General features: G+C 49.6%; 1 protein-coding gene across 3 annotated transcripts in view; it reads left to right on the top strand.

The window, feature by feature from the left end:
• Positions 1–21,349, top strand: part of ANKRD27 (ankyrin repeat domain 27) — a 48,860-nt gene that overhangs the window by 9,062 nt on the left and 18,449 nt on the right. The window contains exons 3-18 of one of the 3 annotated variants that reach the window (XM_080908351.1): positions 5,038–5,148; positions 6,148–6,304; positions 7,069–7,220; positions 8,029–8,088; positions 8,174–8,227; positions 8,314–8,379; positions 8,682–8,758; positions 9,999–10,120; positions 11,292–11,370; positions 12,509–12,641; positions 16,242–16,334; positions 17,850–17,977; positions 18,454–18,536; positions 19,276–19,391; positions 20,330–20,422; positions 21,121–21,318. In XM_080908351.1, the coding sequence (XP_080764477.1) occupies positions 5,038–5,148; positions 6,148–6,304; positions 7,069–7,220; positions 8,029–8,088; positions 8,174–8,227; positions 8,314–8,379; positions 8,682–8,758; positions 9,999–10,120; positions 11,292–11,370; positions 12,509–12,641; positions 16,242–16,334; positions 17,850–17,977; positions 18,454–18,536; positions 19,276–19,391; positions 20,330–20,422; positions 21,121–21,318 (1,722 nt within the window). Of the gene's footprint in view, positions 1–5,037; positions 5,149–6,147; positions 6,305–7,065; positions 7,221–8,028; positions 8,089–8,173; positions 8,228–8,313; positions 8,380–8,681; positions 8,759–9,998; positions 10,121–11,291; positions 11,371–12,508; positions 12,642–16,241; positions 16,335–17,849; positions 17,978–18,453; positions 18,537–19,275; positions 19,392–20,329; positions 20,423–21,120; positions 21,319–21,349 lie in introns of all 3 variants that reach the window. The other 2 variants (XM_080908352.1, XM_080908350.1) reach the window with 2 other exon arrangements.

The following is a 21,349-nucleotide window of genomic DNA, read 5'->3' as shown; positions in this document are numbered from 1 at the left end:
CCACAGGTAACCTGGATTAAGCTGGACACATTGCAGAACTTAAAAGCGTTGTTACAGTCACCTGATGAGTATATGTTGGAAACCTTTTGACTGGAACACTGCTTACAAAAATGGCTTTAACAGAGTAGACATGGAGATGTGGATTTGGTAATTGGATCTGATTCCTACGTTCTAAGTCGTGAAACCTCTTACAGAGGCACACACCATTAGAGTAAAGTAATTCTGCAGGAAAACGACAAACTTCCGTTAGAAGCGGGTGAGCACGAAACACCAGTGTGAGACCGTTAGCGTGGTTAAATGTTTCCGAAATATCTTGTCCAAATATGTAGCCAGCATCACGTGGAGAAATAAGTGCCCCAGCCACCACAGTCATCTGGATCTGACCATTAGAGATCATACATGGACAAGGATAAAAAACAAATACGCAGTATGAGTTATCCTGTTTAATTGAGTTACCCTTCCCACATGTGATTACACTTTTTTCCCCCTAAAAATCAAAAGTCACCTCCTGTGGAACTTCTTGTAAGCGATCCAGGGCTCTTAGGCAATCCAGTGTATCTGTGGCTGGAGAGAGGCCACCGTGGAGGCCGAATGTCTGTTTTTAAATTGAGAAAAAAAAAAGTTTTTGTTTTTACAATTGCTAAACGAATCAACAGTAAGCGATGGTTAGGATGTTGGCCGTGACAGCCTCTTTTCCCCAAATGGTACTAACCGAGAGATGCATGACCTGCAGCGCAGAGCAGAACTGAGTCACCAGCAGTGACCTCCCGGCAGTTCCAGTGCTGCAGGCTGGGGACCCGAGGGCCTGCTGCATGCCGTCCGGTGTGTATCCGGTGCTGCTGCGGCACAGGATGCTCACCATGACACTGTGTTTATGGTCACACTCCTGATGCACAAAACTTCGTTTCTTTCACAACATCAACATCCTGCTGATTCCTGTTACTGATTACAATGGGGTTTCTAGAAAGTTCTTCACCTTTCCTGTCAGTTCTGAGAGAGCAATGTGGGACCAACAGCTTAGTGCTTAATTTCTGTACCAAGAGCCTGCCACCAGGGGCCAAGAAGCAACCAGCTTAGAATCTTCTCTGGAGTTCAGAGCCCTTTATGGGAATAATAAATAATAGCATTGACTTTTCTTGTTGCCGTGACCAGCCTAAGGAGAAAGGGTTGATTTGGGATCTGTTTTGGGGGATGATGTCCCATGAGTAGTCATGATGGCTAGGGTGTTTTGAAGAGGCATCTCCATATTATCGAGAAACAGGAAGCCGACTGCAGGACCGGAACCAGGTGGAAACAGATATGACCTTCCAAGGCCCTGCTTTAGCGACCTACTTCCTCTCTCTAGGCTTTACCCTCTCCAGGCCACAGACAGAAGTGCATGCGCTGGGGACAAAGTATTTAAGATGGAGACATTATATATTCAAACCATAACCATGGGAATTGAAAAACAAAACAAAACACTAGGCTGGAAAGATGGCTCAGTGGTTGAAAGCGCTGTCTGATCTCAGAGGACCCAGGTTTGATGCCGAGTCATTACGTGGTGGCTCACAACTGTCTGTAACTCCAGTTCCAGTGGGTCTGACGCCCTGTTCTGGCCTCTGCGGGCAGTGTGTGCAAATGCAGTGCACAGGCGTACATATGCATAGGCAAAGCACTCAAACATAGGGGCCGGAGAGATGGCTCAGTGGTGAAGAGCACTGACTGTTCTTCCAGAGGTCCTGAGTTCAAATCCCAGCAACCACAGGGTGGCTCACAACCATCCGTAATGGGATCTGATGCCCTTTTTGGGTGTGTCTGAAGACAGCCACAGTGTACATATAATAAATAAATAAATCTTTTTTTTCTTACAAAAAAACCATTCAAACATATAAAATAGAAATGATGGAATAATAAATGTATTTCTGTAGTGTCAGCCGTCTCTGACACTTCTCCCTACAGCCAAACTGGTCTGACACCCTGTTCTGCCGGTCTGCCTTAGCATGGCACCTGACCGGTTTCCTGTCCAGCCCAGCCACTGCTGGAGCTGACCCCATTCCAGGGCTTCTTTCCTGGGAGGACTCTTCTTCCGGCCCCCTGGTGGAAATGCCTCCTCCCATACTCGCTCTAATAGTCACCTCTGTGCTTATTACCCAGGCTAATAATGCACCGGGGGGCTTTCTGGGAGCGGCTTAGGCAGGTCTGTCTTCAGGGACTCTTGTCCATGGGCAGCTGTTTCCTGACTTGGTAGGAGAGCTGTATAATTATGACCTACCCCCAAGGTGAGACACACATCCCATGACTCATTTCTATTCATTTGATTGGGTAAAATGAGTTTGTGCAGGTTACTTGCAGGGTTTGGGGGTCACTACAGATGGCTACCTTTTCAAGATTCCCATTTTACAATGGCTCTAGGCAGAGTCTATACAGACTTAGGTTCAGCTGCTGCCTGTCAAAGCGGTACAGGCGACTATAGGCACAGACAGGCTTGGACACGTTAGTGGATCATTCTCGGAGGTTCTGCTGGCCTCAGCAAACACTGTCAGTCACGGTACAGCTGTGGGAAGGATGGTTGTCTCACCACAGTCTGCTACATAGTGCAGCTTGCTCTGTGCTTGGCTTGCAGTACAATGGAGTCACTCACTGGGAGGCAAAGGATTGGTTTGTAGGGGAAAAAAATCTCAGTAAGCATCACCTGTCAGAGCCTATTGGCCAATGAGCTGAGGCAGGAAATAGGAGGTGGGACACAGGCAGGAAGAGAGAGGATTCTGGGAAATAGTGAGAGACCAGGAGGGGGATTTTGCCAGGAACTAGGGGAGACTGATGGAAACCAGCAAGTAGCAGAACTGAGGAGAAGATGAAGAGAGAGATTGGAACAAGATGCTCAGGAGGATACAGTTCCAGGCTGGCCTGGGCTACCTAGCAAGACCTTCTCTCAAAATAGCAACAAAAAGCAAGCAAACAAGCACAGAACAAGGGTTGGGGCTATTTATAGCTTATTTGTGGGGGTTCTCTGTAGTCCAGGGTCCTGTTCCCTGGAATGGAAGGGGTTAGCCTCCTGTCCAGGTCTATCAGGAAACTGGGGAAGGACAAGTGTGTGAAATTGGAGGGGCCCCTGTTCATTCAATGAACACATGTCACTTACTGTAACTGGCATTCTTGATGTGAATCCAGCATAGTGGGTACTGGGCACGGGAAGGTTGTGCCAGCCAGCAAAACAGGATGTACATGTAGTTAGGGGAGAGTTTCTCAGAACACACAGATGTCCCTGGTCCTGTGGAAGCCAGAGGAAGGCTAGGAGCAGGCCTGTCCTGTGGATAGATGGTGTATTCCCTCCTTAGTGCACAGGAGCGGCCATCACAAAGCCTCTGAATCTGACATTACATGTCCCCAGAACTGCTTCTAGGCATCTGCTTGCTGGAACCCGCTCTCTGGCTGCAAGGTCTTCTGTGTGTGCACTTGGTGTGAGTTGCCCTTTTTATCTAGTCCTGAGGCTCCATAGAGCCAGGAGTTGTTTTCCATTTTGAAGTTGATACCCTTTAGTTTTAAAGTAAGATTTCAGATCTGAGGGGCCTGGCGAGATGGCTTAGCAATTAAGAGCACTTGCAGTTCACCGCAATCATGAAGTCCAGAGTTCAGATCCCAGCACAGGTATCAGCTGGCTTACAAATACCTGTAACTGTAGCTTTCAAGGAATTGGACATTCTCTCCCAGCCTCTGTGGGCACCCAGACACACATGCTAAGTAAATAAAGTTGAATCTTTTTTTTTTTTTAAACATAAACAAATGGATACAATTTTGGAGACAGTATCCCAGCCTCAAATGACTAAGGCTGCCTTTGCAGGGATCAGCCCCCTGCTGTAGCTCCTTTGAGTGCCTGGTTACAAGCATATGTTACAATGTCTATTTTTTTACTCATTGCTGGGTACTCATTAGGGAGTTCAGCCAACTACGAGTTCAAACACATAAAAGGAAGGTTTTTGTTTTTGTTTCCCTGACTATCAACATTGAACATTTGGACCTCAGAGCAGAGGCCTGTTGGTTAAGAGCACTTGCTGCTCGCACAGAGGGCATGACTTCAGTTCCCACCACACCCATGGAGTCCTAATGGTCTTTAACTATGTAGTGCATAGATGGCCATTCTGGTAAAATTTGTACAAAAAAAATTTTTTTTAAGTTTTAAAAATAATGTTTTTAAGAAGAAAAAACTAGGAGGTAATTAGATTTATGGTGGGCATTTGTGTGTGACAATGCACTGTGGTTCTGATTTTTATTTATTTTTTTTCAAAAGTTCTGTGTATATGTGCATGTCCGTGTGTGGGTTTGTGCATGTGCGTGCAGTACCCCCAAAGGCCAGATAGGGCGTTGGATTACCATTCATGACTGACAAGTGGGCTGAGAACCGCTGGGCAGTCTTTCCAGCCCCATTTTCTGTTTCTTAAAAGAATGTTCATTGTTCAGAAATGCATTCCTAAAATATATATATAGATGAGTCACTTCTCAACCTTATGTGATTTTCTGGAATTTGCTTCAAAATAACCTAGAGATTGCGTATAGTTCGTGATGACAAAAGACTGGACTCTGAATTCCTAATTTTTGAAGCTGTATGAAGAACATCTGGGGCTCACCATATTGTTTTCCGGTCTGCTTCTACAAGTTAAAGAAGTTGAGCTAGGTGTGGCGGTGGGCGCCTTTTATCCTGACACTGGGAGTCAGAGGCAGGTAGATCTCTATGAGTTCAAGGCCACCCTGGTCTACATAGTGAATTCCAGGACAGCCAGGGATAATAGAGAAACCCTGTCTCAAAAGAGTATTTTTTAAAACAAGAAAGAAATTAAATAAATTAGGGCTCATGCAGTGGTGGAAGTGGGGGAGGGGGGAGCAAGTAAAAGCATGTGCTGTCAATCATAACAAGCCACTCCTCTGCCCTTAACTAGAGCCTTTTTCCAAGTAGGCTGGCTTCCCCCAGCAAATCCTCAGCAGACAGATTCCTGCTGAGGCTCCTTGGAGAGGTTACTCTGTCCAGCACTCCCTGAGCTCCCTTTGCCCTTCTTTTTCTAGGTCCTAGTGCCTTGCAGGGGAAGCCTGCCGACCAGCGTGCAGGCCTCCTGCCCATTCGAGTCCTATGTCTTGGTACCCACGGAAGGACGGTTTCAGACCTTGGATGGAAAGGTACTCAGTTCTTCTAGGGTGGCCCAGGATTGATGGGGGTGGGGTGGGGCAGACAGAGATGGGATAACCCTGTTTTTTCAGCCTGTTACATTGTTGGCATCGAATACTGACTTTTCTGTGTTCATAGCAGCTTTTGACAAAGGTTATGGGTCCCCCGCTTTTGTTAGGGAACCTTTGAGACGGGGCCATGTTAATAGTGAGTAGGACCTAGACTCTGTCACGGGAGGTGTGGTGGGGCTGGGGTTCTCTCCTCCTTTTCTCAGCCAAGGGAGTCATGTTGGGGGTCCCTGGTACACCCCTTCTCAGGTGTGTATCCCGCTTTTGTTGTGGTTGTGTTTTTAGAGACAGGGTCTCACTGTGTAGCCCTGGCTGGCTTGGAACTCACTTTATAGGGCAGGCTGGCCTTGAACTCCCCGTCAACAGCCTTCCATTGTCTTCCAAGTGCTGAGGTTAAAGGCATGCACCACCATACCCAGCCCATATTTATTGAGTTTTGAGACAGAGTTTTGCCGTATGTGCCAGACTGGCTTGGAACTCATGATCCTCCTGCCTCAGCCTCCCAGTGTTGAGATTACAGGCATGAGCTGCCATGCCCCGCTGGCTGTGTGTATGCTTTCTGTTTGTTTTTTTAATGGACTTGGCTGGCCCCATCCCCACAACTAATGCACACTCAGGGGTCTAGGCCACCCTAATTACTCTTCTCACTGTGGTTGGTCTGCAGTATGACCCAGGGCTGGAGCCTGTGGGGCTCGTAGCTACTGTGGCAGATCTGAGAGGATGAGGGTTATCAGTCCTGCTCAGTCGGTTGACACCCCACTGTGGCTCATGAGGCTTGGCACACGACCATCACAGATTTTTCTCACCACATGTCTTTCTTGCTTCCTGGTCACATGTCCAGCTCACCCACGCTGGGGTGGGATGGCAGGCTCTGCCAGGAGGAGGCCGCAAGGGTCTCGGTGACCACCCGAGGCTGGTCCAGTGACGTTTTCTTCATTCTAGGCTGTCCTCATCGAAGGAAACAGGGTGAAGCTAGGAGCAGGTTTTGCTTGCCTTCTCTCTGTGCCCATCCTCTTTGAAGAGACTTTCTACAACGAGAAGGAAGAGAACTTCAGCATTCTCTGCATCGCTCATCCTTTGGAGAAGAGAGAGACTTCAGGTACAGAGAGGGAAGACTAACCTTTTCTCTCGTGCGCATGCACACACCCCTCCCCCCAGCCGTTAAATGCTTGAATGTCACACACACACACATACACACACACACACACACACACACACACACACACAAATATCAAAGAGCCCATTAGAGACCTGCTTAACTGATCTGTGTCTTCCCTTGCTAAGGCGATGTGCAGATTGGGAGATATGATAGGACTCCAGGCCCAGAGGCCTCTGTGCTCTGATCAACCCTTGAGGAAGATTGTCCCTGGAGCTGTGCGGCACTGGAACGCTCAGCCTCAGGACTTAACCTTGTGGCTTTTCTTAAACACGCGGCACTGTTGCCTGTCTGAGAGCTCATTGGGTTTCGGTGGATTGTTTAGTTGCCCCTGGAAACAGCACAGTCCCTGTGCCAAGTGCACCATGAAGCTGAACTGTCTGGAATGGGAACTGGCTTCACCTCAGCCCCAGGGGTTGTCCCTGGCGTCACACATTACTGTCATTTTTGTTTCCTGAAAAGACCTTGTGTGGCTTCTGCACTCAAGACCCTCCTGCAACTGGGCGGTTCTTGGGCAATATTTTGAAACGAGGATATTTCTTTACCTTCTTCCCTGGTCCTTGGGCTTCCTCTTTTGGGAGTATGTGTGTGTGTGTGTGTGTTCTAGATCTTTCTGGAACATGGAAAGGATACAACACCCGCCCCCTCCATCAGTCAGGAAACTGAAAACTCTAGCCAGCCTGACCGTCATTCTCTTTTCTCAGAAGAACCTTCAGCACCACCAGATCCTTTCTCCCTGAAAACCATCGAAGATGTGAGGGAATTTTTGGGAAGACACTCGGAGAGATTTGATAAGAACATTGCGTCTTTCCACCGGACGTTCCGAGAATGCGAAAGAAAGAACCTCCGCCATCACATAGTTAGTTCCCGCGTCTCCCGTTCTGCCTGGCTGGCCGCTGTCCCTCATTCCAGTCCAGACCATTAGTCTGTCTGCTCCACAACTCCCCTGGATACCCACTGCATGGTGGGAAACTTTGTTAAAAATGATTCCATTACACAAGTAGCATAAGGCTCTCCGGGAAGTGAAGACTCTGTGTGAAGTCTAAAAATGAGTGTCGTGAAGAAACTAAAAACTCCTACTTCCTGTGGCCATCTGTGTTAACCTCAAAGAGAACCTTTCCCTCCCAGACGCCTTTTAAAGAAAGTTGAGAGCCAGGAGGAGTCTTTAGTGGGGCAGCTTGAATTCAGATTCCCAGGAACCACATAAAAGTCCGACACAGTTGCATGTGCCCGTAATCTCGATATGCTCAGGAGGGGAGGTGCAGGTGAGACTGGAGAATCCTCCAGAAGTGCATAAGGCAGCTGGTCTGAAGTACTCAGCATCGTGCCAAACAGCCAAGAGAGGTCCTGCCTCTAAGCAAGGCGGAGGAGGGTGGGGACTGATACCTGAGGTTCACCTCTGACCTCTGCACACACAAATACATAAACACATAAGTCAGGATGCTAAAAAGTAGAGGGCGGACCAGATGGTTCCGTGGCTAAAGGCACTTGCCACCAGACCTGACAAGTGCGTGTGTGGGGTTTTCAGACACATTGTAAATTAGTGCATTTTTATATAGAGCTGAATATCCCTTTTGGAAGATGACTTGCACGAGCCTTAGAGCCTGTCACCCAGGCTTTTGTGGTAAGAGAGGTCTCCTCTCTCTGCTCTGTTTTGTGTTTCATAGGACTCCGTAAACGCTCTCTACACCAAATGCCTCCAGCAGCTTCTCAGAGACTCTCACCTGGTAAGCTCAAGTCTGGACGGAACAATAGCGGTTTTGCACACATGCAGATCCAGACTCTCAAACCAGCGTTTCTCTTGCCTTCTAGAAGGTTCTTGCAAGGCAGGAGGCCCAGATGAACCTGATGAAGCAGGCAGTAGAGGTAAGGAGAGAAGGGAGGGCAGTGGCTGGGGCGCTCTGCGTCACCCGATACACACCACAAGTCTCCTCCGCCTGTCGACTCTACAGATATATGTCCATCATGATATTTACGACCTGATCTTTAAATATGTGGGGACCATGGAGGCAAGTGAGGTGAGTCTGCAGTCTCTGTTCTCCAGGATGAGAGCCTGAACCTAAGAAATCCCAAGAGTTGGGGGCTGGAGGGATAGTCCAACACTGCTTTTGCAGAAGACCTCAGTTTGGTCCCATGAAGGGTACCACACAACATTCCGTAACTCCAGGTCTGGGAGACCTAACATCTTCTTCCGGCTTCTGTGGGTCCCTACAATGACATGTTCCAGAATAGCTGGAGCTATGTAGAGAGACCCTGTCTCCAAACAAACAAAACCAACCAAACGCCTTTTAAACGAAAGAAATTTGAAATCTGTTACTAGGATGCTGCCTTTAACAAAATCACAAGAAGCCTTCAAGATCTCCAGCAGAAAGACATTGGCGTGAAACCCGAGTTCAGGTGAGAGTCCTCACAGCCTCGGAAGTTGAGCATGCTTGTGGCCGTGGCGCCATCTCTCCCCTCCAGCACTTGGGAGGAGTGACTCGGGGTGACTCGGGCAGCCATGGCGGTCCACCGATTCGACGTGGTCACAGCCAAGGAATCGTACACTTGGTCCTAGTGATGCCAGATGGCCGGAGTTGAGCCATGACTGCGTTGTAGTGGTCTCCTCCTGTGTTTGTGGGCCAGTGTGCCAACTGGGTGGGAGCTAAGGGAAGAGGGGTAGGTTATACCCATTCTCCAGATGGGCATGGGACTCACTCAGCAGGGCCCCACATGGAGGCTCTCTGCCTTCTCCTGCCACTCCGAGAGAACCCAGCCCCCGAGGGTTCTCACTCTTCAGAGGAGTCTCATTGGGGAAAATGTGTCTAGACTATTAATGCATAAGCCTCTCCTCGCAGTTGGGTTATTTCCATCTTGGGCTTTTATTAAATTTTTAAAAGTTAAATTTTTTTTTGTTGCCTTGTAAAATTCTTTTTCTTTCATCTTTCTTTTGTTTTAGTGTGTGTGTGTGTGTGTGTGTGTGTGTGTGTGTGTGTGTGTGTGTGTGTGTCTTGCCTGCACGTAGATACACACACATGTGCAGTACCTTTGGAAGCCAGGGCAGGGCACCAGCATTCCTGGGGTTAAGAGTTGGAACCAGTAATGAGCCACCATGTGGATGCTGGGAATCGAACAGGGATCCTTTGCAAGAGCAGCCAGCTCTTAACCACGGAGCCACCTCTCCAGCCCCATTTTATTTTAAAATTGTGTTTTATTATTTGTGGCTGTGTGTATGTGAGTGCAGGGGCCCCCAGAGGCCAGGGGAACTGGAATCACAGGCGGTTGTAAGCTGCCCAATTGTGGTTGCTGGAATCAAACTTTCTATATACTCCCGGTACCTGCCAGACTGACTTTGAACTGTAATCCTCCTGCTCAGCTTCCCGAGTGCTGGGATCAAAGTGACCGACACCTCTAGGCCAGGCTTCTGGATTTTTTATATTTTTGAATTCCTAGTGAAGCTCTCTTGTCTGCAATCCTGAGCAGAACACCACCGACCTGCGCCCAAGCCCTTCTCCGTCTTTTTTTTTTTTTGTTGTTGTTGTTTGTTTTTTGTCAGTCAGTACTTGAAGCTGTAAGAAATGTCTTAAGCAGGTATTGACCAGGACAAGAACGTAGGGCCCTCCGCCTCGGCCTGAAATCTCTACTCTGTAAATCACAGCTTCAACATCCCTCGGGCCAAGAGAGAGCTGGGGCAGCTGAACAAGTGCACATCGCCGCAGCAGAAGCTGCTGTGCCTGCGGAAAGTGGTCCAGCTCATGACGCAGTCTCCTAGCCAGAGAGGTGGGTGCTGGGAAGGGGCCGGGCTGGGCGAGGCAGCGGATGCGAAGGTCTGTCCAGGAGGAGCACTTTTACGGGACCAGAGTTGCATGGGGCGTGGCCTGGAGGACGGTGAGGCAGAAGCAGCTTAGCAAAGCCGGAAGTGAGAAAAGCAGCAGCTTCAGCTGGGCTGGGCTGGGGGTGGGTGTTAGGCTAGCTCAACTCATTTTGTATAGATATTTAAAAAAAGAAAAATCCAGGGTGAAAGTCAAGTAGGGGTTGGGATGGCACTTAGTGGCTGAGCTCTTCCAGGTGTTCATGGCCCTTCCACCCAGGCTCCATCCCCAGAGCCACTATGAGGTTAAGTCAGGGGAAGTAGAGAGACTCTGGAGAGGGGTATTCAGGCAAGCATACAGTGCGCTTCCGGCAGCAACGAGGAAGAGGCTGGAGGTGGGGGCGCCCCACACCTGGGTGATGGGTTCAAAAACTGTCTCAAAAAGTAGATTCGCTCTCGGGAGGGACCCCGAGTGGCAGAGGTGGCTGGGACATTCGTGGTCTTTCCGTACCGTTTGACATTTATTTAAGTAGGTTCCGTTGTTGATGTTTTGAGACAGGGTCACATTATGTCGCCCAGGCTGGCCTTAGCTCACCCATTGCTGGGATTACAGATGTGTGCTATCCAGCGTTTTATTTTTTTCCTTTTAATTAATGATTTATTTAATTGTTTTTTTTTTTTTTTAATTGTAAGTGCTCCATTGCATCTGCACGCCAAAAGAGGGCATCAGAGAGATTCTTATAAGTGGCTGTGAGCCACCATGTGGTGGCTAGGAATTGAACTCAGAACCTTTGGAACCTAAGTGCTCTTAACCGCTGAGCCATCTCACCAGCTCCTCCTTTAAGTTTTAAAGCCAGGGTCTCAATATGAAGTCCTGGCTGGCCTGGAACTCACCATATGTATCCCAGACTGGTCTCAAACTCAGGATCCTCCTGCCTCTCAGAAGCTGGGGTGACAGGCCTGTGCTGCTTCCTCTGGCTCATGGTGCATTCTTTTATCCCTTTCACTCTGACGTCTGTTCAGGACACGGCCCGGAATGCGATCTCACCAGAGCGGGGCTCCGGTCTTAGTTGGTGGAGGAGGGGCTCATCCTTCCGTTTGGGTCTCACGGAGGCTGTGGGCCTGTGTTTCCCTTTGCAGTGAATTTGGAGACCATGTGTGCTGATGATCTGCTTTCTGTCCTGTTATATCTGCTTGTGAAAACGGAGATCCCTAACTGGTAACATTTGCTTGTTAAAATACTGCTTACCTATTCAGGTTTCTTTTGAGCCGGGTCTGGCTGGCCCCCAACTCTTGCTTTTCCTGCCTCAGCCCCCGAGTTCTGGGACTTCAGGGGAGATCCACTCTGACTGGCATACAGTATTTGAAATTTGAGACAGAGTATCTGTCTGCTCTGTGAATTTTGGATTCGGGGTGATTCTGGGCAAAGCTGCCTTTAGTGATGTACCTCTTCAGGGCAGCCTTATCCCCCTCCACCCTTCCATGGACAGATGGGGAAACTGAGGCCCAGGGAGCTTACATTTCACTTTGGGAAGAAGGTGGTGAGTTCGTTGCTGTCACTGTGCGGGAAGCAGACATCGGCTCACAGGAAACCATAATTGACTTTGCCACACTGGCTAGGTGTGGTAGCTCACCCCTTTAATCCCAGCACTCAGGAGGCAGATGCGCATGGATCTGAGATCCCCAATAATCAGCTGTCCTAGTTACGGTTCTATTGCTGTGAAGAGACACTATCACCAGGACAAGTTATAGAAGAAAGCATTTAACTGTGACTTGCTTCCGTTTCCAGAGGATTAGTCCATAAGCATCATGGCTGAAGTATACTGACAGGCAGACAGGCAGGCAAAATGCTGGAACAATAGCTGAGGGCTTACATGATCTGTAAGCTGCAGGCGGGGAGGGGGGGGTGAGGGAGAGAGAAGGAGGGAGAGGGAGGAAATGAGAGAGGGATTGAGGAGAAGAGAAAGAGAGCTTTTGAAACCGTGAAGCCCACCTCTAGTGACATGACCTTCTTTAAAGAGGCCAAACCTAATCCAACAAGGCCACACCTCCCAATCCTTCCTAAACAGTTCTATTAACTGAGGGCCAAGCATTCAAACATGTGAGATGTGAGCCCGTGCGGGTCATTCTCCTCCACCTTTCTAATAGTTAGCCTTTTCCAGGGAAGTAACTCGTAGTTTTCTTGCCCTAATTGTGAACAATATGTGCCGTGAGAGGAAGCCGGACAGCAGCCCTATACCCAACCTCTACCCCTAGTGAATCCACTCAATGGAGCGCATTTATCAACCCATACAAGTCAATAGTGTTTGTAACGTGTTCATTATCCGACAGTAACCCCCTTTTCTTCTTTTGGCTAGGATGGCAAATTTGAGTTACATCAAAAACTTCAGATTTAGCAGCTCGGCCAAAGATGAACTAGGATACTGCCTGACCTCGGTTGAGGCAGCGATTGAATACATCCGGCAAGGAAGCCTCTCTACGCAGCCGCCTGTAAGCTCTCCCTGCTAACCCATTCTTCCTCCCTCTATGGCCGTCGGGGAACCTTTAGAGAGTTGGGTTGAAGGGATGGCTGTTCTATCATGGTCTCCCAAACCTGGAGTCTCGGCTGTTTAATTGTTATGAGGTTTGAGAGCTACTCAAGAAACTGAACACTAAAGCCCATAATTGATTGTGAAGGCTGGTGTGTTACCAGTGGGGTTTACATTAGCCCTGCCATCTCCAATGTAGGGAACCAGATAGGCAGATCGGGACTTTGTAAGGACAGTAGGCTAGGAGTAGTGATTAATGTGTGCAATTTGAGGACTCAGTGGCCCCATTATTGTTTCTTTGGTTGGCAAGCTTTGGTGAGAGAGAGTGGATCTGTTTCTATGTAAATTCAGAGAGTCTTAAGCCGAGATCTCACCATGGGCCTGTTTTACCACATGCCGACAGATAAATGGTAAGACTCAATAGTACACAGGAAGATCTCCAGGCTGAAGTCAGCCATAGTGGTGGTGCATGGATGTAATCCCAGCGCTCAGGAAGCTGAGGCAGGAGGATTGCTGTGAGTGTGAGGCTGACCTGGTCCCATGGTGAGTTCCATGCCAGCCTGGGCTTTTACTGTGGGCACTGTGCCAGAAGACAAAGGAAAAAGAAAAAGTAAATATAAATATAATATGCAAAGAGGAGAATGAGGTTGAATTCAGCCTGGACTACATGTTGTAAGGCTCTATATGAAAAAACACACAGTCATCCCCTGGGTGTTAAGCAGGTCAGGGCTGACAGATGTCTGTACTTGGCGTGGCCCGTTGACCCAGCCCACGTCTGTGGGTGCCCTTGTCTCTTGTGACTCCACGTGGGAGTCTGTCCGTCAGAATGGACTCTGCTCTTACTGCAGACTGGCTTCTTTGATTTCACAGAGTCTGAGTAAGAATGCGTGAAGCCAACAGAAACGTGGTGATGCCCTTTCCCTGTCGAGAGAGCCTGCGGGTATCTCCACAAGGCAGGCGAGGCTTCGGTCAATTGAATTGGTTTCACCATCAGCTCTGTGTAACGTGTTTTCACAGGTGTGACCTCTCCAGGGCGCTGTGAAACTTAAGCTAGCCAAGGGCATCCTTAGGATGTTCATTAATAGAAACTTTGCTTTCCAAAAACAATTCCTGCAGCCATGGTGGCAGGGTCAAGGCAGAGACCCTTGGAATAAACGGACCCTTGCTTACTGAGTTTTTAAAATTTGCATGTGCATGCGCGCATGTGTGTGTGCATGCATGTGTGTGTATGTGAGAGAGAGAGAGACGCATGTGCGGGTTCCTGAAGAGGCAGAAGAGGGTGCTGGGTCAGTTGGGAGCCACATGATGTGAGCGCTGGGAACTGGACTCCATCTTTCCAGCCCTATTTTTTTTTTTTTTTTTTTTTTACATTTTTAAAATGTTATGTCCCTGCTTTGTTTTTACACACCCCCGGTCTGCCTTGCTTTCTCATTGGCTTTTTGGCTTTGGAAAGGTGTTACTCGGCATGGAACTTGGGTCCGTAAGCATGCAGGCTTTTCTGGGCCCTTGCTTTTGGAGATGATTCTCTGCTTAGGCTGGCCTGACCTGGAGCTGCCCGTCCTTCCCTGCTAAGATGAAGGCATTTGTTACCACGCCCGCCTCTGAGTTCTTTCCGTGTTTGCTCATTTCCCGTGAGCCTCCGGGATATACTGCTTCTGCAAGCACTTGTTCCTTTCACAGATTTAGTCCTGGGTGCTCCACCTTTCATTGCTGACTTTAGAAAAGGGCCCTGGCTGACCCGCTATACCATGCCTTTGATGGTTTTCTGGTCCTCAGCTGCCAGTCACTGTCCAAAGCAGATTGCTGGAGCTTTATTTAAGCACGCCGCAGCCGGGGACAGAAACAGCTCCTGGCGAGGTGCTGGCAGCATTTGTACATCACATTAGTCAGTCCTCAGTGGAGAAGGGCAGACATAAAGGATGATACCGGATAGATGACCCTGGAAATGATCCCTCCTGCAGTGCGCTGTGGGATTCCTCCATAGCCTGGTCAGAACTTAGGAACATGTAAGGAAAGAACTGTGTTCTGCCATGTTGCCAGGCCCTGTGAGTTTCCAGCATCACCTGTCTTGAAAAACTTTTTCTTCGCCTCTCGCCAAGACTCTTTGGGAAGGAGTTTATATGTCATTGTCCCATTTGGTTCTGGGGGGGGGGGCGCCCAACTGAGCATGGGATCATTGTGGTAGGATTGATTCTGTAAAGGCACAAGACTAGGGGCGTGGCTCAGTGGCAGAGCCCCTGTCTAGAATCCCCCCCCCCCCCCCCCGTGAGGGGCTGGGGGCGTGGCTCAGTGGTAGAGCCCCTGCCTAGAATCCCCCAGTGAGGGGCTGGGGGCGTGGCTCAGTGGTAGAGCTCCTGCCTAGAATCCCCCAGTGAGGGGCTGGGGGCGTGGCTCAGTGGTAGAGCTCCTGCCTAGAATCCCCCAGTGAGGGGCTGGGGGTGTGGCTCAGTGGTAGAGCCTCTGCCTAGAATCCCCCAGTGAGGGGCTGGGGGTGTGGCTCAGTGGTAGAGCCCCTGCCTAGAATCCCCCAATGAGGGCTTATGGGTGAGACTCAGTTTTGATTACTTAGCTTCAAATTCTGCAGTGAGAAGCTCGAGTCATTTCTTCTAGGTGGGGCTTTGGCTTTGGCCTTGCACTGCAAAACCAAGCAAGCCCACAATGAGACAGAATACGGTATTGAAAGTCTTGCCTCTAAACCTGTGTGCATACCATGACCATTAGGTAGTAACAATGACTAATAGCTAATAAAGTATGCATTTCTAGATTTTTAAATTTTATTTGTATGTGTGTGTGTGTCTTAGACATATGTGTGCAGTACCTGTAGAAGCCATAAAAGGGCGGCAGATTCCCAGCAGCTGAATTTACAGGAAGTTGTGAGCCACCTGATACAGTAGCTAGGAACTGAACTTGGGTCGTCTAGAAGAGGAGCACGCATCTTGCCATCTCCCCAGCCCCAAATTCTAGATCTTTTTGTGTCCGGCTAAGCGTCACCTTTGATGGGAAAGACTGAATATATGAATTTGGGTGGATCCTTGAAATGTGCTAAGTGTTTTTGGGAGTGAGAGAGGAGTCAGGAATTCCTCAGTATCTTCCTAGATTTTTTTTTTCCAGTGAATGAGACAAATGTTTTCACAAGCAGATTCATGAAACGAGATTCCTCCTGCCTCTTGACGTCAGTAGAAAGCAGTGTCAGGGGATGCTGTCCACAGCCCTGGATACAGCAGCAGAGTCAGGGCATTCAGACGTTCGAAAGGGAAGTCAGAGAGGGGCGGAGGCCAGGATGAGCCAAGTGTCATTCTGGATGATGGTGGCGTGTCTGTGACAAATCCCACCCCTGTAGGTGACTTTCTTCACCTTGCAGTCTTGATGCCCCGGTCATAGTCTCCAGAGCTCGCTCCCCAGTGTAGCCATTCTCTGCTGAGGGGGATCCTTCGTCTCGGAGAACAGATCTGGGTGGGAGAGCCCCTGAGGGCCATGCCTGGGAGGGATGGTGACAGGGCTTATGTCTGGGACGTCCCGGGGAAGGGTCTGTGACCGGCGCTGTGATGTGTGGTGACCACAGGACACTGAAGGATTTGGCGACAGACTGTTTCTCAAGCAGAGGATGAACTTACTGTCCCAGATGACATCAACACCCATCGACTGTCTGTTTAAGGTAAGACACCAGGATGGCTTCGGAGGTGACGTGTGAGCATTGTTCCATCTGTCAGCGTCCGCAAAAGTCCTGGGGAGATTAATCTGTGTTCTCTCTGGGCGAGTGGTCAGGAGACTGTCTTTCCCAGCACGCACTGTACAGTTACTACCGCATAGCACCCGGGCTGCTGGGCCTCATAACCTTTGTCTGTCATACAAGGCCAGCTCAGTGGGACCCCTTTCTGGTACCCGATAGAGCGGATACCTTCTTGTGGTAGGCTTTAGCTGATGTCCTGGAGCTTTGGTCATGAGTGCAGGAAGTTCCGGGTTTCTAGGCTTCCGGGAACCAGAGTCAATGTCTAGAGAGAGCACATCTGTCAGTCACAGAGGCCGAGCCCCGTGGGTTTGTATGCTGGGGTGGGGTTTCCTGATACTGTAGCTGTTTTCTTTGCTTTAAGCCTAGGACCCATTTGATTACTATAAAGATAATACTGGGTCTGTCTGTCTGCCTGTCTGTCCATCCATCTGTCCATCTGTCTCCCTCTCCCCCTCTCTCCCTCCCTTGTCAGTACTGGAAACTGAACCTAAGACCTTGCCCATGCTAAGCAAGCGCTCTGTGGCTGAGCCACACCCCAGCCCCTCACTGGTGGATTCTAGGCTGGTCTTCTGTAGCTGAGCTGAGCTCTCAGTGTGCGGTGCTTTGAGACAGTGTCGACCTGTGTAGCCCATGCAGAACGTAAGACTCATGATTCTCTTGCACTCTGCCCCCCACTCCCCCCCCCCCAAGTGCTAGGGTTTGCGTCACCCAGCAGAACCGAGGCTTTTGCTAATGAAGTGTCAAAGTCCACACCGAGCCCTGAGTTAGATCGTGTGCCTCTTAGTATTTTGGAATCTTTGTCAGGTTTTTTTTTTTTTTTTTTTTTAAGTGACTGCATTTAAGGAAACAGTAATTGAATGTGAGTGAATTCATGCTGCCCTGAAGCTGTCACCCAGGGTGGCTTCGTCTCCGTCCCCAAGCCCGTGTCTCCATCTGCCCAGACAGGCCGGCAGCCAGTCTCAGAGAAAATAACCATGTCAACGCCTCTCAGAGACGCCTTAAATCCCAGCACTCGGAGGCATGTGCATGTGGAGATGAGTTTGAGGCTAGCCTGGTCTGCAGAGTGAGTTCCAGGACAGCCTCAGCTACACAGAGAAACCCCGTCTTGAAAATGGAAAGAAACAAAAAGAGTCCAAGGATAGCCCAGGCTGCAGAATGAGACCTATGTTAGAATAAGCCAGGCTTGGTGGTCCAGACTTGTCATTGTCATCCTGGCCTTTCAGGGTACAGAGTTCAAGGCCAGCATATGTACCTTGGTGAGATCCTCTAAGGTGAAGAAGATACAGGTGTGGCTCCATGATGGAGTGCTTGCCTAGCGTGTGTGACACCCTGGGTCCACCCACAGTGGTCCAAACCAAACCGAACCGAACCAAACGAGCCATTTCTTGAAAAGCAAGTGATTCCTTAACATTCATAGTATTCGGGATGCCCCCCCTTTAGCACATCGCCTCTGGTAACCAAAAGGAAGTAGAAAGACTTCTGAGCCAAGATGACCAGGACAAGGACGCCCTGCGAAAGATGTGCCACCCACTTTGCTCCTGTGAGGACTGTGAGAAGCTTGTCTCTGGGTAAGAGGGGCCTTGGAGACTCAGAGAGCTAGGATTCACAGGCTGCAGCCATGCCATGAGACTGAACTCTTTCCGTTGTCCCTCGACTGTCGGCCCTTGTCACGAGTGCAGGGTGACATGCCTGCCTCTTCCTCACCTGCATCCCAGGGCTTTGCATGTATCCCGCCTGAGCCTCACCAGAGGGTTTTAAGATGGAGAGGGGTGGGTGCCAGTTCCTTCTAGTGACTTTTTGGCTTCCCTTTATGCAGTAAGGGCAATTTCACAGTGCGTTGAGGCGTGAGAGGTTCGTGGAGAAGGGACGCTGAAGCTTCAGGGCCTCAGAGTCTCTCCCCACAGGGGCCCGAAAGGGTCTCATTGCTGGATGGCCTCCAGTTTGGTACCGTCTAGTGCAGCCTGGCAGGCGGGGCTTTGCCACGCCTTTCTCTGGTGAATTTTTCCACCATGTTTTTTTTTTGTTGTTGTTGTTGTTGTTTCAGGAGGCTGAATGACCCGTCAGTTGTCACTCCTTTCTCCAGAGATGACAGAGGTCAAACACCCCTCCATGTGGCTGCCCTCTGTGGTATGTGGCCCCAGGCTGGCACCTGGGAAGCAAAGGGATGGTACCCCATGGGCTAGTGTAGGCCCAGGCGATGGGATCCTTGGCAGGGGCTGTGTTGTGGGTGCATCCCACAGGGCAGGAAAGATTGACAGATGACCCTCTGGTTTTGTTGGCCGCCATGCTACCTCACAGACCGGAAGAGGACTCACGTGGCTCTCCAAGCTCGGGGCCGCCACTGGCCAGTGAGGGCAGGCTGGAATATCTGCTACGACGATCTCACGGAATTGTGGTTTGAGGTTCACATATCTCTGTCCTCAAAGATAATCGTGAGCCAGGTGTAAGGATGCAGACCTGTAATCTCAGCCACTCAGGAGGCGGAGGCAGGAGGATTATAAGTTCAAGGCCGGTTTGAGCTATACAGTGAGACTCCAACTCAAAACTTTTTAGGGACTGGAGTACAAATGTAAGCTACCGTGTGGGTGCTGGAAATCGAACCTGGGTCCTCCGGAAGAGCGGCCAGTGCTTTTAACCACGGCCCCTGGTCCACTGCTGTTTGTTACTGAGAACAGACGTGGGTGTGATCCCTTTATAGGGCATCCCAGTGATTCGAGTCTGCAAAGTCTGACTCAGCTCTGGCTCCTGTACAGCTGGGACTGTGTCTCCTCGTGGGTCTCCTGCCAGGGCCATCCTGAGTCAGGTGGTATTGTAGGTGGAAGCCCCTCTGTTTCCTGTACCAACAAGAGGTCCTTCTGTTCTGCAGGTCAGGCATCCCTCATTGACTTCCTGGTCTCCAAAGGTGCTGTAGTGAACGCCACAGACTATCATGGGTCCACTCCCTTACATCTGGCATGTCAGAAAGGCTTCCAAAGTGTGACGGTGAGCAGTAGGGCTGTATGTAGCATTGCATGGTGGCTTCATGGCTCTGCCGTGCACAAATCTAGTGCTACCTGCCAGGCATGAGGAACCCAGAAGCCAAGGGACCTCCCCGGAGATGGGTTGAGATGGGGAAATCCCTGATCATCTCAGGGTGGGAAGGGTTTAGGGTTCTGGACATTTTCCTTTAAACTTTGTGTTGACAGGACACAATGATTTATGTGCACATTACATATGTGTGTGTGCATATGAGAAACAGTGTACATGTAGAGATCAAAGGGAAGCTTGCTGTCTGTTTTCCCATTCCACCATGTGGATTGCAGGAATTGAACTTAGGGGGTCAGTCTTGGTGGCAAGCGCCTTTATCTTGCCAGCCTGCAATGCCTTCATTTTAATAGAGGTACAGATTGAGGATCCTTCACCTTAATGCTTAGGTGTTTTGGATTTTGGATCCTTTTGGGTTTTGGAATATCAGGCACTTGATCCAAAGGTTGTTTGGTATAATATTTGAAGTGTCTATGTATTCCTCTGCTTTTGCACATATCAGATGCCTCTGATATACTAGGTATGGAATTTTTTACTTGGGTTGCATTAAAAGCTCAGCGCTTTTCAAGATTGGGGAGTTGGGGGTATATCTCTGTGCTGAAGCACTTGTAGGTGAGACCTTAGGTTTCTTCCCTAGCATGGGGGTTGGGAGAAGAAGAAGGAAGGAAGGAAGGAGAAAGGGAGGGAGGGAGGGAGGGAGGGAGGGAAGAAGGAAGGAAGGAAGAAAGGAAGGAAGGAAGGAAGAAAGAAAGGAGGGAAGGAAGGAAATTTTGGATATAAGGCCAGGAGTGCACAGCCTATGTAATGTTTTGGATATGACCGTGACCTCTCTGGAAGGACACAATTGTGTGTGCTCTTTCTGGGGCTCAGCTGCTGTCTTCTCTCTCCTACGCCAGTTGCTGCTGCTGCACTACAAGGCCAGCACTGAGGTGCAGGACAACAATGGCAACACCCCGCTGCACCTGGCCTGCACCTACGGGCAGGAGGATGTAAGTGGCTCCTGCCGCCCCCAAGCGCTGCTGCTTTTCGCGCCTCTCACTAGGCCAGTGTTGTGTTCTGTGTTATAATGACTGAAGCATTGGTATGTGATTTTAAGGTTTTTGTTTGTTTGTTTGTTTACTTTTTATCCTGTGTGTGCGTGTTGGGATGAAGCGAAGGTCACAGAGGAATGCTGCTCACTGGCTTGGTTCCCAGGCTTGCTCCGCCTGCTTTCTTACGTAACTCAAGACCATCAGCTCAGGGATGGCCCCTCCCTGATGGCCTGGGTTTTACCTCATCAGTCACTAATGGAGAGAATCCTGCACACTTGCCTAAGGCGTGTGATGGAGGCATTGTGACAATTGAGGTTCCCTCTTCCCAGAAATCTACAGACAAAAACTAACCAGCACACACCTTTACAGGGGTTCTGGGATGGACCCCCCCCCCAGGCTTGTGCAGCAAGTGTGTTTACCTGTAATTGAAAACAATTCCATATTCAGTGTATTAATGGATGCTATATATTGAGAAATGTAACACCTTATTGCCTGTGATGGTACCCCAAAGTTAAATCGGTTTTACTCATCCACACTACATCTGGCTCTTAAACCCTGTGTATTACGTTTTATCCCAGCATCTAGGAACCCTGTGGTTCCCATTTTTGCCTTGGCTTTCCTGTTGGAGAACCGTGACTTTTGCTGTGTCTCTGCAGTGCGTGAAGGCCCTGGTCTACTATGATGTCCAGGCCTGCAGGCTGGATATTGGTAACGAGAAAGGAGACACAGCCCTGCACATTGCCGCCCGCTGGGGTTACGAGGGCATCATAGAGACGTTGCTGCAGAACGGAGCCCCCACGGCAGTCCAGAACAGGCTGAAAGAGACACCTCTCAACTGTGCATTGAACTCGAAGGTAGCTCTTTCCACCTTTGGACAGCCACGTG

Source organism: Micromys minutus (assembly GCF_963924665.1).
Source record: "Micromys minutus genome assembly, chromosome: 32".
Classification (NCBI taxonomy): Eukaryota; Metazoa; Chordata; class Mammalia; order Rodentia; family Muridae; genus Micromys; species Micromys minutus.
This window is presented reverse-complemented; position numbering and strand designations above follow the sequence as displayed.